The 18,925-nt window shown below is 52.2% G+C and overlaps 1 protein-coding gene across 2 annotated transcripts; it reads right to left on the reverse strand.

The window, feature by feature from the left end:
- Nucleotides 1-2,241: 2,241 nt before the first annotated feature.
- Nucleotides 2,242-13,987, reverse strand: LOC137677220 (guanylate-binding protein 1-like). Of its 2 annotated transcripts, none has more exons than XM_068424492.1 (11): nucleotides 13,902-13,987; nucleotides 8,993-9,204; nucleotides 8,774-8,901; nucleotides 8,392-8,501; nucleotides 7,873-8,075; nucleotides 7,513-7,755; nucleotides 6,933-7,213; nucleotides 5,511-5,684; nucleotides 5,244-5,346; nucleotides 4,920-5,113; nucleotides 2,242-4,769 (listed from the first exon to the last, which is right to left on the reverse strand). In XM_068424492.1, exons 2-11 carry the CDS (start codon nucleotides 9,183-9,185, stop codon nucleotides 4,560-4,562), a joined length of 1,839 nt encoding a protein of 612 aa, XP_068280593.1. In that variant the 5' UTR covers nucleotides 9,186-9,204; nucleotides 13,902-13,987; the 3' UTR covers nucleotides 2,242-4,559. The 2 variants fall into 2 exon arrangements, with proteins under 2 accessions (XP_068280593.1, XP_068280592.1); XM_068424491.1 differs by having other exon boundaries at nucleotides 5,472-5,684; nucleotides 13,902-13,986.
- Between the last annotated feature and the right edge of the window lie 4,938 nt (nucleotides 13,988-18,925).

Raw genomic sequence — 18,925 nt, forward strand, 5'->3', positions numbered from 1 at the left:
TGGTCGACAGCCATCTGAATATGAGGCAGCAGTGTGCCCAGGTGGCCAAGAAGACCAAGAACATCCTGGCTTGTATCAGAAATAGTGTGGCCAGCAGAACTAGGGAAGTGATTGTCCCTCTGTACTCGGCACTGGTGAGGCTGCACCTTGAATCCTGGGGTCAGTTTTGGGCCCCTCACTACAAGAAAGACATCGAGGTCCTGGAGCGAGTCCAAAGAAGGGCAACGAAGCTGGTGAAGGTTCTGTAGCACAAGCCTTATGAGGAGCGGCTGAGGGAACTGGGGCTGTTTAGTCTGGAGAAAATGAGGCTGAGGGGAGATCTTATCGCTCTCTACAACTACCTGAAAGGAGGTTGTAGTGGGATTGTGTTGGTCTCTTGTACCCAGGTAACAAGAGATAGGACGAGAGGAAACGGCCTCAAGTTGTGCCAGGGGAGGTTTAGATTGGATGTCAGGAAAACTTTCTTTACTGAAAGGCTTATCAAGCTTTGGAACAGGCTGGCCAGGGAAGTGGTGGAGTCACCATCCCTGGAGGTATTTAAAAGACATGTAGACATGGCACTCAGGGATGTGGTTTAGCGGTGGTCTTGGTAGTGTTAGGTTAACGGTTGGACTCGATTATCTTAAAGGTCCTTTCCAAGCAGAACCATTATTTGATTCTATGACACAGAGTCTTTTATGGAGCCTTGTGTGGGACAGAAGACGGCCTTTGTGTCTGCGGTCTTGGATGAGATGTCCCTTCAACCCAAGAGGCTTTTTGTTGATGCCTCAGAATGAGATTTAAATGTAGGACAGAAAAGAAATCTAAATGAGGAGACCAGTGATGACTGGGTTCATCAGGGGTCGGTACTTGGACCAGCGATGTTCAGCATCTTTTTCTGCGACGTGAACAGTGGAATTGGGTGCACCCTCAGCAGGTTTGCCAACGACATCAAGCTGTGTGGTGCGGTCGACACGCTGGAGGGAAGGGATGCCATCCAGAGGGACCTTGACAGGCTTGAGAGCTGGGCCTTTGCGAACCGTGTGAAGTTCAAGAAGGCCAAGTGCAAGGTCCTGCATGTGGGTCAGGGCAATCCCAAGCACAAACACAGGCTGGGTGGAGAATGGATTGAGAGCAGCCTTGAGGAGAAGGCCTTGGGGGTGATGGTTGACGAGAAGCTCACCTTGAACCGGCAATGTGTGCTTGCAGCCCAGAAGGCCAACCGTGTCCTGGGCTGCATCCCCAGCGGCGTGGCCAGTAGGTCGAGGGAGGGGATTCTGCCCCTCTGCTCTGCTCTTGTGAGACCCACCTAAAGTACTGTGTCCAGCTCTGGGGCCCCAACATAAGAAGGACAGGGAGCTGTTGGAGCGAGTCCAGAGGAGGCCACAAAGATGATCAGAGGCTGGAGCACCTCTGCTATGGAGACAGGCTGAGAGAGTTGGGGCTGTTTAGCCTGGAGAAGAGAAGGCTCCGGGGAGACCTTAGAGAAGCCTTCCAGCACATGAAGGGCTACAGGAAAGCGGGAGAGGGGCTTTTTACAAGGGCATGTAGTGATAGGATGAGGGGGCACAGTTTTAAACTGAAAGAGGGGAGATTGAGATGAGATGCAGCTGCCTGCATGGTGGTGATCTCCCCTTGAGCTGGGACACCTCTTGAGTTTACTCCTCGAGGCAGAGAGACCTCTTATCAACTGCAGATCTTTGGTGAGTGACCAATGTCACACATAACCTGGTATTATAGTGCACTAAGATTTAGTATTGGCAACTTTGATTTTGTATTGCTACACTTTGATTCTGCATTGGTAGTTTTGAGTCAGTGTCAGATACTTTGTGCAGTAAGTAATAGAGTGAACCTTGTCTTGAACTTTGTTAAATCGCACTTTCACAACGTCATATTTCTATAAAACCACTTTTGCTGATACCTTTGGCGGTGGTTCTTTAAGTGGTCTAAATTGCCCAGCCACGACAAATTGACATCACGGAAGGGAAGTCATGTCAGGGGCTACTGCCACTGGGGTGACTGCCTTTGGACCAGCCCCTCTGGCCATAAGGAACTCAAAAACCTCTACACCTTCATGGTACTGCAACAGTTGGTGTCCCTGCTTGTTCTCATGGTGCAGCTGAAGATTTAAATCCCTGTAGGGAAGACGGAAACCCCTTTGTCCATGGGTGTTACGGGTTAAAGCCGTTAGACAGCTAAGCCCCACACCGCTTGTGGGATGGAGGAGAGAACAGGAAGGGTAAAAGTGAGACAACTCATAGCTCGAGATAAACACAGTTTAATACGTAAAACAAAAGCTGCGTGCGCAAACAAAGCAAAATAAGGAATTCATTCACTACTTCCCATCGGCTGGCAGATGTTCAGCCATCTCCAGGAAAGCAGGGCTCCATCACATGTAATGGTGGCTTGGAAAGACAAAGGCCATAACTCCAAACATCCTCCCTTCCTCCCTCTTTCCATCAGCTTTTCTTGCTTGAGCACAGTGTCATATGGTCTGGGATATGGCTTTGGTCCGCTGGGGTCAGCTGTGCCACCTGTGTCCCCTCCCAACTTCTTGCCCACCCCCAACCTACTCACCAGTGGGTGAGAAGCAGAAAAGGTCTTGATGCTGTTCAGCAAGAGCTAAAACAGGGGTGTGTTATCAACAAATCCAAAACACAGAACCACACCATTGTCTAAGGAGAACATGAACTCTATCCCAGCCAAAACCAGTACAATGGGACACACACCTCCCATGAACGCTCTACAGCCATCTCCTGCTGTGTCAGCACAGACACCCTTGGGAAGGGGCACTCAGAGAGTTCTTGGTCTGAAGAAAGGAAAGGGGAAGCAGCATGGAGATGGGGTGAGTGAGCAGAGAGCAGAACAGCCCTGTGGGGAGAACTCCCTCACAGGTTCAAAGTGAGAAGAGCCTTGCTAAGGACCAGGGTGGCAATAGGTACATAGCAGAGGATGGCTTTCATCCACTGCTCCCTGGGTCATGGGCTCACTCCTTCTGGGTCACTCTGCCCAGGACTGATGCCAAGCAAACCACGGAGTCTCCCACAGCATCCTCCTAGACAAACTGGCTGCCCGGGGCTTGGATGGGTGGACTCTTCGATGGGTTAAAAACTGGCTGGATGGCCGAGCCCAGAGAGTGGTGGTGAATGGGGCAAAGTCCAACTGGTGGCCGGTCACTAGCGGTGTCCCCCAGGGCTCAGTTCTGGGGCCGGTGCTGTTCAATATCTTTATAGATGATCTAGACGTAGGGATTGAGTGCACCCTCAGTAAATTTGCAGATGACACCAAGCTGGGTGGGAGTGTCGATCTGCTGGAGGGTAGGAAGCCCCTACAGAGGGATCTGGACAGGTTAGATAGATGGACCGAGACCAAGGGCATGAGGTTCAACAAGATCAAGTGCCGGGTCTTACACTTCGGCCACAACAACCCCATGCAGCGCTACAGGCTGGGGGAAGAGTGGTTAGAGAGCGGCCCAGTGGAAAGAGACCTGGGGGTGCTGATCGACAGCCGGCTAAACATGAGCCAGCAGTGTGCCCAGGTGGCCAAGAAGGCCAATGGCATCCTGGCCTCTCTTAGGAATAGTGTAGCCAGCTGGTCTAGGGAAGTGATCGTCCCTTTGTACTTGGCACTGGTGAGGCCGCACCTTGAATCCTGTGTCCAGTTCTGGGCCCCGCACTTCAAGAAAGATGTTGAGGTGTTGGAGCGAGCCCAGAGGAGGGTGACCAAGCTGGTGAAGGGTCTGGAGCATCTGACCTATGAGGAACGGCTGAGGGAGCTGGGATTGTTTAGCCTGGAGAAGAGGAGGCTCAGAGGTGACCTTATTGCAGTCTACAACTACCTGAAGTTGTAGTGAAGTGGGAGTCGGCCTCTTCTCCCACGCAACTAGCGACAGGACAAGAGGACATAGCCTCAAGCTTCACCAGGGGAGGTTCAGGTTGGACATTAGGAAGAATTTCTTCTCAGCAAGGTTTATTAGACATTGGAATGGGCTGCCCAGGGAGGTGGTGGAGTCGCCATCTGTGGAGGTGTTCAAGAAAAGACTGGACATGGCACTTAGAGCCATGGTCTAGTTGCCATGGTGGTGTCAGGGCAATGGTTGGACTCGATGATCCCAGAGGTCTCTTCCAACCTGACTGATTCTGTGATTCTGTAGTGCTCACCACGTGGATTCCTATTTATTCACAACCTCCATGCTACTTCATGCTGCTGTGGTAAGTTTGACCCTAGGATGTGAGCTTAAAGCTCTCTCGGGCATGATTCCCATAGCCCTGGTGAGGAGGTCTCTAGAAGAGGTGGGTTAGATTCCACCAATGGCATGTTCTGAGCATGGCAAAATGCTCCCAGACCTGTCTGCTGCCATTATGGCCTTTCTGTGCCCCAGGCCACCCTGGCTTTTGATGTTCCCCAGGCCTTCAGATGAAGTGAAAGAAGGTGCTCTGGGAGGGAAGAAGAGAACATCTTCTGGAGGAGGCATGCATGAAAACACTCTATGGCAAGCATGTTGCAGGAAGGGCTTTCAAAATGTCACAGAATTGTATGTGAGGACGCTACACACCTCTCTTACTTTGGTACTACAGGGCTTATAAAGAACGTGGGAGAGATCCCCCACTACCGGATCTCCAATGGCGAAATATGACATCTGCCAAGTCTAACAGTGTCTTTGCCATTATTTCGATCCAGGACGTGATGTTGTTCTTGGTGGTGTAATATTCCTGCTCCAGTCTACTGTTCATCAGTTGCATGTGGGTGGCTTTGTCACAGAGGCCCTCTCTGAGCAATGCACTCTCCTCCTGTGAAGACAGGCAGGTTGTTACTGAGGGCAGGTGCGTGCAGTGAGAGGAGCACAGAGACATGAAGCAACGGGAGGGACATAGCTGGGACCCCTTTGCCATTCCTCCCTGCTAGCCACATCTTGGCCCCTGCACTCTCCCACTTGGTACCTTTGATTTATGGCTCATCATCTTCTGGAGCTCCTCCAGCTGCTTCGCACAGCTCTCCTCCAGCTTCTTTCTCAGCTGAAGTTTGTGCTCTTCGCAGCTGCGTAACTGGTCCTGCAGCTTCTGCTTGTCTTCTGCCTCCTTCTTCCTCTGGACCTCCCTCTCCTGCTCAGCTCTCTCATTCCGGTCTTGCTCACCTGGTGACAGAGAAACAAGGGTCTTGCAAGGGCAGGAGCTGAGCGCACAAGCCCCCAAGGAGTCCTGTTGTCCCACTCCATCATGCTTGCCCCTCTACAGGCAGTGGCATTTCTCCAGACCACAAGTTACTTTTCAGCTCCTTGTCCTTCTCTGTCAGGGAGACGTCTGCGTTGAGGATGACTTTGGCCACAGCCTGTTTTCTTTGGAGGAACTCCTGCAGGACAGCATCAGCCTGGAGGACCACGGGTAGAAGAGGAGTCAAGGGGAGAAAGAGCAGCTGGGGAGAAACGGTATCTTGGGGGAAGGGGATGGGGTATGGAGCCTCTCCCCTTGAAGGGGAGCTGCTCTTGTTCCTACCTTCACCCCCTTGCCAGGAAGTTCCCGATATTTCCTCACCAGTGCCTGCTCGTCTCCTTTGAACAGCTCGTAACCCCCTGGCACACTGTAGGCACCATCTCTGATTCGTCTCTCCATGTCCTGGGAGAGGTCCTTGAGAGCAGCCTCGCACTTGACACGGGACGCCTGCTCGTTGTCCGTGCAGAACTTCTCCTTGACCTGCTGTACCTGGCGCTGTGCGGAAAGATGCAGAGGGAAGGCATCAGCCCAGGCTGAGCTACATCCACCACTCTCATGCTAGGCAAAAATCAAGCCAGGTCAACATGGGAATTGGGATCTCCAGTCTGGGGGGTAATCAGCTGGGAGGTGACAGATGGGGAGGGCCTTCTGCACCCACAGACATCTCTGCACCAAGGTGCACAGGGGCAGAGAGCATGCCAGGGACCACGGGCTTCACAAAACACAGGGACAAGAATTCGTCAGCAGCACAGGGGAGGTGTGGAAGGCTACAGGCTTCGAGCCAGGGCACAGACACATCTGGGTGCAGCAAGAGTTGGGGGAGGGCTGAGCTTCATCCCTGTTGCAGCAGAGCTTTAGAACCCAGGGAGAAGAGGGAGCACAGCAGGGACAGCTTCCAGTCTGCAGAGTGTGGGAGCAGGCGCTGGGACAGACTCTTTGGTGGAGACTCCCTACAAGCTCAGAAGCGATTCATCCGAACAAAGAGGAAGTCAGAGAAAAACACCAGGAGGCCTGCATGGATGAGCAAGAAGCTCCTGGAGAACTTCAGACAGAAGAAGGAATCCTCTGAGGGTGGAAGCAAGGGCAGGTTGCCAGGGAGGGATACAGAGAAATTATCCGGGAAGCCAGGGAACAGGGTAGGAAATCTAAAGTGCTGAGGAGGGCCACGAAGATGCTCAGAGGGCTGGAGCACCTCTCCTATGAAGACAGGCTGAGAGACTTGGGCTTGTTCAGCCTGGAGAAGAAAAGGCTCTGGGGAGACCTTCTAGCAGCCTTCCAGTACCTGAAGGGGCTCCAGGACAGCTGGAGAGGGACTTTTTACAAGGGCATGGAGTGATAAGATGAGGGGTAATGTTTTTAAAGTGAAAGAGGGTAGTTTCTGATTATATCTTAGGAAGAAATTCTTTCCTGTGAGAGTGCTGAGACACTGGCCCAGGTTACCCAGAGAATTTGTGGATGCCACCTCTATGGCAGTGTTCAAGGCCAGGTTGGATGGGGCTTGGGAGTAACCTGGTCTAGTGGAAAGGGGTCCTTGCCCATGGCAGGGGGGTTGGAAGTAGATGATCTTTAGGGTTGCTTCCCACCCAAACCATCTGATGATTCTATGGTTCCACGAGATGGCACAGCAGTGTCCTCTGGCAGGAGGCAGGCAGATCCCTGTCCCCCAGGACCATGCTATTTTCCCAGACCTAAGAGTATGATGATGTCCCTGGGGGAATTCTGGCTGGTCTGGGGACCACCTACTATGAGATCTGCCTGGAAACAGCAGATGTTATCCTCAAATGCCCGTGCCATGAAGAGCTTCAGTGCCTCCTGCTCGCACTTGGTGTGCAGCTCCAGCAGCTCCTGAAGAGTCTCCATGGGCAGCTTCACCTGTTGCTTCATCAGATCTTCATACAGCGTCACAGCTGCTTTCACTGCTGCTGTGTTCTCCGCCTCTGCCAGGGCGACCACTGCACTCTCCAGGCACGGCACTGCCCCGCTCTCGATGGCCTTCACGTAGGTCTCTGCCAGTTTCCCCAGCACTGCCAAGGAGGACCAAGGATGAGAGATCTGCAGCCTGAACAAAACGCAGGCTCCCATTCACCCTGGGCCCTGCCATATCCCTGCTGCCTCCCTCCCACACTCTTCCTGAACTTCTTTTCCTAACTCTTTCCCACCCTGCCTGCAACATCCAGAAGTTCCATCTCCAGCACCACGGGCAGCAGCCAGCACAAAAGCTCTCCCTTTCCCCACCTGCCTCATTTGACTCTGCATTGGATCCTGCCCCACACACAGGACCAAGAGCTGCTGCCCATCCAACCCTCTGCACAGCAGTACTCACTGTTCCCTGTTACGAAGTGGCCGCCACGGACGGTCTTAGGTGGAGACTTTTCCCAGATGTGGCTGCAGAATTTCTCCACCTGCTGCAGGAATTCAGGCTTGATCTCATCATCCTGAAGCTCCTCCAAGCGGACCAGGTCCCTCTTTCTTGCTGGTTGGTCAAAAACAAAGCACTTGCGACCTGGAAAGAACTGGCGGATGCATGTCCGGGGCTGGTTGTAGTGTTCAATCTCCGGGCTGCTACCTGTGGGGTAAGAGGACATGGAGCAAGTTCACCAGGCTTGGGCTGTTGTTGAATTACACTCCAATGCTGCTGTGTCTGAGGCTGGACGTCTCCAGCAGCACAGCACCATTCCCTTACCAGCCTTTAACTTCAGTGCGTTCTCCAAGTATTCGTCCTCAGAGATTTCCTTCCCATCTACCTCCAGCCGCAGTGTGAAATCCCGGACAGCCCAGACAAAAGTCGGGAAGAAGAGGACAAATTTTTCTGAATCCTTCAGTTCATCTTCACTCTTCTCAGGTGCTGCTTTCAACTTGATATGCTCAGACAGCTTCATCACATAGCTGGAGCTCTGGCTAAGGAAACAGGGACCTCAGGTCTGAATGCAGGGGCATCGCCATCCTGCAACCACTCAGCACTTCATGGGGAAGAGAGGAGACTGTGCAGGGGCAGAGAACGGCCTGGAACCACCAGAGGGAGGAGGGAGAAAAACCCTCAGCTCTGAGGTCCATGACATGAGTATCCTAAGGACTCAAAGCACGTCACTAGGCACCACCCAGTGGTTGTGCAGCTGTTTGAGGAGCTGGGATTTGTCAACCCCTAGCCCACCACACCGGGAGAGGAGGGCATCCCATGGTGCTGCTGTCCCACCAAGGATACTGCAGCTGGTCCATGGCTTGCTGGTCAATGGTGCCTTTGCTGTTGTAGATCAGGGTGCTGGAGAGCAGTACGGTTAAGACAAAGATCCATGTGTCGTTGTTGATGTCGCACTGTAACAACAACCCTCGGCTCTTATCAGCAACACCCCCTGAGTCTGAGCAAAGCCCCGAATCCCCACACCCTGAATGCCCTTAACCAACAGGCCATGGCAAGACCAGTTTTTGCAGAGACCCATCCCCATGGCCTCTGGCTCTTCCCAGCACACAGGCCAAAGGCCACCAGAGGTGATGGGACACCTTGACTCTGATCACCATGGTTGGGCCCTCAAGAGCTTCCACAAAGTGCTGGGAATGCACAAAGGGACCTTCTGCTTCTTCCACACCTTCTCCACATCACCCAGTCCTTCAGTGTCCAGCAGCACCAGAGTGTGTCCAGGCTTGCAGGGGTGAGGTACACACCACATCCAGATACCTTTGGTGTGGGACTGCATGCTGGAGCCCAGGGAGAAACCTGTGGGGAGGACGCAAGGGTCTCAACAGTGTTAAAGACAGAGTAGGAAAACCCAGGTCCCTTGGCCATGCTGTGCTGGGACCTCCCTCACCTTTCCTCTGACGAGCCAGCCTGTTCATGAGGTACGACTTGCCAGTGCGGTACAGCCCTGCGATGGCCACCACAACCACAGGCTGGGTGACCTCTGACAGCACCTGCAGGGCTTCCTGCTGGACCACCAGCCCCTTCCTCTGGCTGTTCTCAATGAGGCAGACAGGCACTGGCATGAGGATTCTGGAAGCCATTGCTGACAGCGAGCACGGCCTGCAGAGGAGACGGCGAGACAGGCTGGTTAACAAGGTGGGGACACCCCACAGTCCAAACAGGGACAGTCATTATCATCCTACTTCATTTTTCCAAGCAAACCATGCATTGCACCAAATTCCTTCCACCACGCCTCCTCTTTTTGCCCCTTGCAAGTGATGCTGTAAAGGCAACACTGACTCTTAGCAGACGTGCACGGCCCCTTCCCGTTTGCCTGGTGACAGAAATAGCTCAGTTTCTGTAAGCCCAGTGGGACAATGCGAGTACTCTGCATTATGTCCTGAACACCAGTTTGAAGCTTGCTGTCTGGTTAATCATGCAAAAATGGGTGTGGGACACAGCAATGGCCTCAGACAGGGCTCTAGGGCAACAGGAATGATGGGAGGGTCACACCATCACAAGGAAAGGACATGTTAGTGGATAAATTAGGGGAGCTGCTTATGAATTGCTTCATTAATTTCGTATGCCCGACCCCATAAACCCCCTCTCACCCTCCACTGTGCCTCTCACGGGGACATGTTTGGTGCTTGCCCTTGCAAGGCTCCAAGGTCTTCTTTCCTCCTCCTATGCATTGGTGGGTGTTCCCCTCCCCACAACCCAGCCAGAAGCACGTGTGGTCATCTTTGGAAAGTACAGCCACTTAAAAGAAACTTAAATGAAGAGTCTGTCCTAGTCCAAAGCAGGACACAAGTATGGGGCTGTGTTTTAGATTTGTGCTGAAAACAGCGTTGATAACACAGACATGTTTTCGTTATCACTGAGCAGTGCTTACACAGAGTCACGGCCCTTTTTGCTTCTCATGCCACCCCACCAGTGAGTAGGCTGGGTGTGCACAAGAAGTTGGGAGGGGACACAGCCGGGACAGCTGACCCCAATGGACCCAAGGAATATTCCATACCATGGGACGTCATGCTCATCTCTAACACTAAGGGGCAGGTTGGCCGGGGGCTGCTGCTCAGGCACTGGCTGACCATCAGTCAGGTGGTGGTGAGGAATTGTTTTCATTTGCATCGCTTGTCTTCCTTGGGTTTTATTTCCCTCTCTTTGTAATTTTCCTTTTCATTACAGTTTATTATTATTATTATTTTATGTTATTTCAATTAATAAACTGTCTGTATCTCAACCCATGAGTTTTCACACTTTTACCTTTCTGATTCTCCCCCCCCATCCTGCTGGGGGGAGTCAGTGAGTGGCTGTGTGGGGCTTAGTTGCCAGCTGGGGTTAAACCACAACAACCCCCAGCCTACTCGCTGGTGGGGTGGTGTGAGAAGCAGAAAGGGCCTTGATGCTGTGTAAGGTCTGCTCAGTGATAACAAAAACATCTCTTCATTATCAACATTGTTTCCTGCACAAATCTAAAAACACAGCCCCATACTTGTGTCCTGCTTTGGACTAGGACAGACTCTGCAGTTGAGTTTCTTTTAAGTGACTGTACTTTCTGAAGTTGACCACACGTGTTTGTGGCCATGGAAACCAGGGTCCCTGTTGGGTGTGTTTGTTCCACAAAGGAAAGGACCGTAAAAGTGTCGCACCTGTGGGGAGGAGTGGACAGGGCAGGTGACCCAAACCGGACCAACGGGGTACTCCATCCCACCCACGTGATACTCAGTTTAAAGCTGAGGGACCACGAGGGTCACACTCTCTGCCCCTGTGGCTTGTGTCCAGGGAGGGTGTCCACTCTCAGCTTCTGGAGGTGACTCTTGTCAGCTGTAAAGACCAGGTGTCCCTTTAGGGACGATATCGTATGCCGCCCAAGTAAATGGACCACCATGGACAAAGGTATCAGGCTACCTGAGAGAGCTGGCTGTGCAGGAGATGATCTATAGTGACCCACAAACTATTGCAGACCCTGACGAAATGCCGTGCAGCCGACCTATGTTGCGGATGTTGGTGCAGAGTGCCCCATCGCCATATGCCCACACACTGTCACTATTGGTCTGGGGAGCAGAGGGAGAGATACCAGCTGTGGGTGATGTGGCTAACCAAATACAACAGCATGAAGACAGCCTCTCCCCTCCCCTACAGGCGTGCGTCTCAGCTGTAGAAAAACTAAAGAAGCAATCTGAGAATTTCTTTGACTGATAGATTGTTTGAGAGATTGCCTGAGATGGAGAACAGGTCCTACTCGCCACCTGCACGGACCCGCATCGCAGCCATCGAGAGAAGATGCCCTTCCACAAGACTGGCCCAAGAGAGACAGAACACGCCTCGAGGTGACCTGTGGCGTGCCGTGTGTGACTGCGGAGAGGACGTGAGCAGATGGGATGGAAAACCCAATAGTGCTCTACGGGCACGAGTACACGACTTGCGAAGTAAAACAAATACAGGAGGGGGTATCTCCAGGAAGGTGGCTGCTCCAGTTTCTACTGGGCCGATCTCCAGTCAGCATAGATGGGTTTCTAATCCCTCCCCACCAGCCACAAACAAACAGGATTAGAGGGGCCGTGCCTCCAGCCAGGTGGAGGAGAGGGATAACAGAGTTTACTGGACTGTGTGGATGCGATGGCCTGGCACGTCAGAACCACAAGGCTATAAAGCCCTGGTAGACACTGGCGCACAGTGCACCCTGATGCCATCAAATCATACAGGGACAGAACCAATGAGCATTTCTGGAGTGACGGGGGGATCTCAAGAGTTATCAGTATTGGAGGCTGAAGTGAGCCTAACTGGTAATGAGTGGGAAAATCACGCCATTGTGACTGGCCCAGATGCTGTGTGCATGCTTGGCATGGACTGCCTCACCAGAGGGTATTTTAAGGACCCAAAAGGGTATCGATGGGCCATTGGTAGAGCAGCTGTAGAGACTGACAACATTAAACAGCTGTCTACCTTGCCTGGCCTCTCAGAGGATCCTTGTCTTGTGGTGTTGCTGAAGGTAGAGGAACAGCAGGTGCCAATCGCTAACACAACAGGGCACCGGCGACAGTATCGTATCAACAGACACTCCCTGACCCTCCTCCACACACTGATTCGACAACTAGAAAACCAAGGACTGACCAGCAAGACTCACTCATCCTTTAACAGTGCAATAAGGCCAGTGCAGAAGCCTAATGGAGAATGGAGATTAACTGTAGACTATCATGCCCTAAATGAGGTTACGCCACCACTAAGCGCTGCCGTGCCAGACGTGCTCCAACTTCACTGTGAACTGGAGTCAAAGGCAGCCAAGTGGTACGCCACCATAGACAGTGCTAATGCATTTTTCTCTATTCCCTTGGCACCAAAGTGCAGGCCACAGTTTGCTTCTACGTGGAGGGGTATCCAGTACCCCTGGAATCGATTGCCCCAGGGGTGGAAACACAGCTCTACCATTTGCCAAGGACTGATCCAGAGTGCACTGGAGAGGGTGGAGCTCTAGAGCACTTGCAGTACATTGATGATATCGTTGTATGTGGTGACAGAGCAGCAGCAGTTTTTGAGAAAGGGGAGAAAATAATGCAAATTCTTCTGCAAGCTGGTTTGCTATGCAAAGAGGCAAAGTCAAGGGACCCGCACAGGATATACAGTTCTTAGGGATTAAATGGCAAGATGGGCATCGACAGATCCTGATAGCGGTGATCAACAAAATAACAGCCATGTCCCCATCAAAACTGTTTTCACTTTCCAACCCCTAAGCCTCTCGCCCTTTTATCTTTTCGTTTTCCCCTCTGGGGAAGGAAAGGGCGTCTGTCATCCGCTTCACAGCCCCACACAGCCTCAAACTGCTATGAAGACAATTATCTGTATCGCAGCCAAAACCAGCAAAGGGTGCACAAGAAGTTGGGAGGGGACACAGCCAGGACAGCTGACCCCAGCTGACCCAAGGGATATTCCGTACCACAGGACATCATGCTCAGCAATAAAAGTTGGAGGAAGAAGGAGGAAAGGGGGGGACATTCAGAGTGATGGTGTTTGACTTCCCAAGTAACAGTTACGCGTAACCGTGCCCTGCTGTCCCGGACATGGGAAGGAGTGAATGAATTCCTTGTTTTGCTTTGGTTGTGCACACAGCTTTTGCTTTACCTTTCAAACTGTCTTTATCTCAACCCACAACTTGTCTCCCTTTACTCTTCTGATTCTCTCCTCCCAATCCCGCTGAGGGGAAGTCAGCGAGCGGCTGTTTGGCACTTACTTGCCAGCTGGGGTCAAACCACACAACCCCCAGCCATCACCCAGCCCCTGCCAGGTACCAGTAAACCCCACGGACACAGAGGCAGCACAACAGCTGCGGCTGCCCCACTGCAACCTCCTGAATGCCCCAGGACTCGCTCCAGTAACACCGAGTTCCACGGACACTGCCCACTTCTGGACTTTGAATCCTCTCTGAGGACCTCACAAGCCCTGTCCTCTTCCAGGAACACCAAGGGGGCTGCTAGTGTAGGACAAGAGGCTGCCCCTCATGTCACAGGCACTGCCAGCTCAGCAGGGAGCAGACGAAAGGTTAGTGCACAGGGCCCAAGCTTAGGCAAGTCTAAATTGCATGCAAAGCCAAGGTGAGGGTTCCCACCCATTCCCCTTGCTCCATCCCAGAGCCCAATTAGACCTTGGATCTTTTTCTCCTCCAATCCGGTGGGGTCCCTGTCACTTGCTGGAGTCCCTGTCACTTGCTGGGGTCCCTGTCCCTTGCTGGCATCAGGAGTCATTCCACAGCCCAGCTGCGCAAGGCTACTAACGGCAGGGTGAGGGGCGCAGAGGGGGCATTAGTGGAAGGGACTCACCGTCGTCTTCGTCAGCAGCTCTGGACTGAAACAGCTTTGCTGCAGCCTGGGTCCTGCTCTGCCTTTTTTCCTGTGCTCTTGGTCCGTCTCCTCCTGTTCTGGGATATAGTGTGAGTCACAGACTGAAAGTGAAAGTCACAGACTAGGAGGGAAGAGGAAAACTCTCTCATTGGCTGGTGGTTCGAGCCTGGCCAGCAGCTAAGCACGAACACTTGGGCAGGCGAGATAAAGACGGTTTAATAAGTGAGGGAACAAAAACAAAAAACAAGCGATGCAAAAGCAAACCCTCACCACCTCCCAGATGCTCACATAGTTTCAGAGTTACACCCACCTTAAGAGATATCCCCCTACCCCTTCTTCTTTGATCCCACTTTGGTATTGCCTAGCATGATGTTATCTAGCGTGGAAGGGTGGTGAGATAGAGGAGCAGGCTGCCCAAAGAAGTTGTGGATGCCCCATAGAAGTTGTGGGTGCCCCATCATTGGAAGTGCTCAAGGTGAGGCTGGATGGGGCTTTGAGCAACCTGATGGACTACAAGATGCCCCTGCTCATGGCAGGGGGGTTGGACTAGATGATCTTTGAAGGTCCTGGCCATGTCCCCTCCCAATCTCTTGCCCACTTCCACCTATCTTGATGTGGGGAGGATGAGTGGGAAAGAAGAGGTGGCCTCTGCACTGACCCAGCACTGACATGCTCATCCTACAGCCACCTGACACTTGCGGGTCCCCATGGCCCCCGCTGCTGATTCCCCAGCACAGACCCAACAACCCCCTCCTCGCTGGCTGGTCCAGCTTCAAGTTTGCTGGTGAGTGTACAAGTGCACAGCAGGTTTGAGGAAGGTGCAGATATTTGCCCCCCCAGCAGCAGGGACACAGGCTGTCACCCATGGTCCTGCTCCAGACACTGGCACTGAGCCCCTCACTCATCCCAGGCCTTCACAGTAGCTCGTTTTTGGGAAACACACCATTCCCACCCCAATGTCTGGTAGCCAAGACACCCATGTGCTGCATTAGCTGCACTGAGAACCCCCACTGGCCCCAGTAGCTGGCACTGGGATCCCCATTCACCCCAGTAGCTGCCACCCTTTCCAGAACAGTGCTCAGGATCTCCCCACCCTGACTTACAAGCCCATCAATTGCATCGTCCCAGCTGGTCATCCCAGGAGCGGCACCTGTACTTGCTGGATGGCTCATCAGGTAACGAGTCTGGTGAGGGTTGTTTCGTGCACCTGCCCCGTTCGTGTTCCTGCCTCTCATACAATCACAGAATCATTTTGGTTGGAAAAGACCTTTCAGATCATCAAGTCCAACTGTTAACCCAGCACTGCCAACTCCACCACTCATGAGTTTCTTCTCATCCCAATTTTTGCGAGGCCTTTAGCTGATGAATTCAAAGAAGAAACATTCTCTGTGTATCCTTACAGTACTGGGTGCCTTCTGTCCCTCAGCCTTCAGCAACGCAGTCTCAAGGCCCCTGTGACATGTTATACGGTTCAACAGTGGATGAGGCTTGAGTCAGGGATGTCAGGAGAGAACCTGGCCTGTAGAAGTCCATGGACATGCAGGGCTGCATCTTCTGATGCTGAGAGAAGGGACTGATGTCCTTGTGAGGCTGCTCCCTATCAGCTTTAGAAAGATCACAGAGATTGGGAGAGGTCCTAGGTGGCCAGTGAAAGGAAGGTGTTGCACTCATCATCAAACATGGCCCAAAGGTCAATATTGAGAAATTCAGTGCAGTCAACCTCACTTCCTCCGGTCTCTAGTACTACCCCTCACGTAAGGAGGTCTCTTGAAACCCATTTCTGGGCACATCACAAATGAGAAGGTGGTTTGGAAGAGTCAGCATGGATTTACCCAGAGCTGCAGATGGGGCGAGCCATCATCCTTAGACAGAGTTTACCACCAGCTTTTGATCTCATTCCCAAGCAACCTGGCCCCAAGAAGCCCCGATCCCAGCATGCTGTTGGGGGTCGCTACTGACCTCACTGCATTCACAGGCTGGGCCTCGATCAGAAGGACCAGGACGCCCAAGAGCAAGGCCAGGGATGGAGGGTTCAGTACACCACACCTTCCTTCTTCACTGAGGGACTCCTCATAAGCTTCTTTTCCTCCCTTGACTCAGGCACTTAAATCCCGTGGGTCACCACCCCCATTGCAGGGCGCAATGAGCCTGAGGGGGCCAGGAAGATGGCACACACCCTCACCAACCTTCATTGATTCTTTTAGGCCTGTTGCTTTGGCTATGGTTATGATGGGTAGCAGCAAGACCCTGAGGGCACTAGTAGGCCTTAATGGACCTCACCAGCCTCACCTGGAGACCCACACCCCACGCCCATGGTCCCAGGAAGTCGTTTAAGTTCAGGCCTGGGCCTTCAATATCTATGTGGGCTTTGGTGAAGAAGCATCAGTTGGAAAGCAATGAAGGTTGGTGAGAAATGAGGGTTGGTGAGAAAAGCTCATTGAGATGATATGGGCTCACCCACCAAATCCCACTGGATTACCACATTTACCACTTCCTCAGAGGACTATGAGTTACCTCCCCTTGTTCATGATGATGCAGATGATGTCAGGGTGAAAACGGGCCCAAGCGGGAATTTTACTGAAATCCTGCTTGGACTTGGCCATAAATCCGAGGACTGTGATGAGGTGACTCTTCTGGTCGTCCAGGCATTACTACACTGTCCCTGTTTTGGGGAACAGCACCATCTGGTTGCAGCATTGTTTTACGAAATCTACTCAACTTTTGCAGATTTCAGACCCTCTTGTGACTTGAGCTCCCCCTAACAGGAGAAAAGAGGTTCCTAACGATCTACTGGTGCAATTTGAGGAGAAGCAGGGAAAAGTTCTGCAAAAAATGTTTCAGCAGGGAATATCTGAAAATATGAAGGGTATTTCCCCTTTCTGCAATGTCCTTCTTACTTCCACAGCAGTTCCTGGTGGACTTCCCAGCAGTGGCTGGACAGTTGCCTGGTGGAAAAGACCTGGGGATGCTGCTCGACAGCCATCTGAATATGAGGCAGCAGTGTGCCCAGGTGGCCAAGAAGACCAAGAACATCCTGGCTTGTATCAGAACTAGTGTGGCCAGCAGAACTAGGGAAGTGATTGTCCCTCTGTACTCGGCACTGGTGAGGCTGCACCTTGAATCCTGGGGTCAGTTTTGGGCCCCTCACTACAAGAAAGACATCGAGGTCCTGGAGCGAGTCCTAAGAAGGGCAACGAAGCTGGTGAAGGTTCTGTAGCACAAGCCTTATGAGGAGCGGCTGAGGGAACTGGGGCTGTTTAGTCTGGAGAAAATGAGGCTGAGGGGAGATCTTATAGCTCTCTACAACTACCTGAAAGGAGGTTGTAGTGGGATTGTGTTGGTCTCTTGTACCCAGGTAACAAGAGATAGGACGAGAGGAAACGACCTCAAGTTGTGCCAGGGGAGGTTTAGATTGGATGTCAGGAAAACTTTCTTTACTGAAAGGCTTATCAAGCTTTGGAACAGGCTGGCCAGGGAAGTGGTGGTGTCACCATCCCTGGAGGTATTTAAAAGACATGTAGACATGGCACTCAGGGATGTGGTTTAGCGGTGGTCTTGGTAGTGTTAGGTTAACGGTTGGACTCGATTATCTTAAAGGTCCTTTCCAAGCAGAACCATTATTTGATTCTATGACACAGAGTCTTTTATGGAGCCTTGTGTGGGAGAGAAGACGGCCTTTGTGTCTGCAGTCTTGGATGAGATGTCCCTTCAACCCAAGAGGCTTTTTGTTGGTGCCTCAGAATGAGATTTAAATGTAGGACAGAAAAGAAATCTAAATGAGGAGACCAGTGATGACTGGGTTCATCAGGGGTCGGTACTTGGACCAGCGATGTTCAGCATCATTTTCTGCGACGTGAACAGTGGAATTGAGTGCACCCTCATCAGGTTTGCCAACGATATCAAGCTGTGTGGTGCAGTCGACACGCTGGAGGGAAGGGATGCCATCTAGAGGGACCTTGACAGGCTTGAGAGCTGGGCCTTTGCGAACCGTGTGAAGTTCAACAAGGCCAAGTGCAAGGTCGTGCATGTGGGTCAGGGCAATCCCAAGCACAAACACAGGCTGGGTGGAGAAAGGATTGAGAGCAGCCTTGAGGAGAAGGCCTTGGGGGTGATGGTTGACGAGAAGCTCACCATGAACCGGCAATGTGCGTTTGCAGCCCAGAAGGCCAACCGTGTCCTGGGCTGCATCCCCAGCAGCGTGGCCAGTAGGTCGAGGGAGGGGATTCTGCCCCTCTGCTCTGCTCTGCTCTCGTGAGACCCACCTAGAGTACTGTGTCCATCTCTGGGGCCCCAACATAAGAAGGACATGGAGCTGTTGGAGCGAGTCCAGAGGAGGCCACAAAGATGATCAGAGGGCTGGAGCCCCTCTGCTATGGAGACAGGCTGAGAGAGTTGGTGCTGTTTAGCCTGGAGAAGAGAAGGCTCCGGGGAGACCTTAGAGAAGCCTTCCAGCACATGAAGGGCTACAGGAAAACGGGAGAGGGGCTTTTTACAAGGGCATGTAGTGATAGGATGAGGGGGCACAGTTTTAAACTGAAAGAGGGGAGATTGAGATGAGATGCAGCTGCCTGCATGGTGGTGATCTCCCCTTGAGCTGGGATGCCTCTTGAGTTTACTCCTCGAGGCAGAGAGACCTCTTATCAACTGCAGATCTTTGGTGAGTGACCAATGTCACACATAACCTGGTATTATAGTGCACTAAGATTTAGTATTGGCAACTTTGATTTTGTATTGCTACACTTTGATTCTGCATTGGTAGTTTTGAGTCAGTGTCAGATACTTTGTGCAGTAAGTAATAGAGTGAACCTTGTCTTGAACTTTGTTAAATCGCACTTTCACAACGTCATATTTCTAGAAAACCAATTTTGCTGATACCTTTGGCGGTGGTTCTTTAAGTGGTCTAAATTGCCCAGCCATGACAAATTGGCATCACGGAAGGGAAGTCATGTCAGGGGCTACTGCCACTGGGGTGACTGCCTTTGGACCAGCCCCTCTGGCCATAA

The sequence above is a fragment of the Nyctibius grandis genome, unplaced genomic scaffold, assembly GCF_013368605.1.
Source record: "Nyctibius grandis isolate bNycGra1 unplaced genomic scaffold, bNycGra1.pri S41, whole genome shotgun sequence".
Classification (NCBI taxonomy): Eukaryota; Metazoa; Chordata; class Aves; order Nyctibiiformes; family Nyctibiidae; genus Nyctibius; species Nyctibius grandis.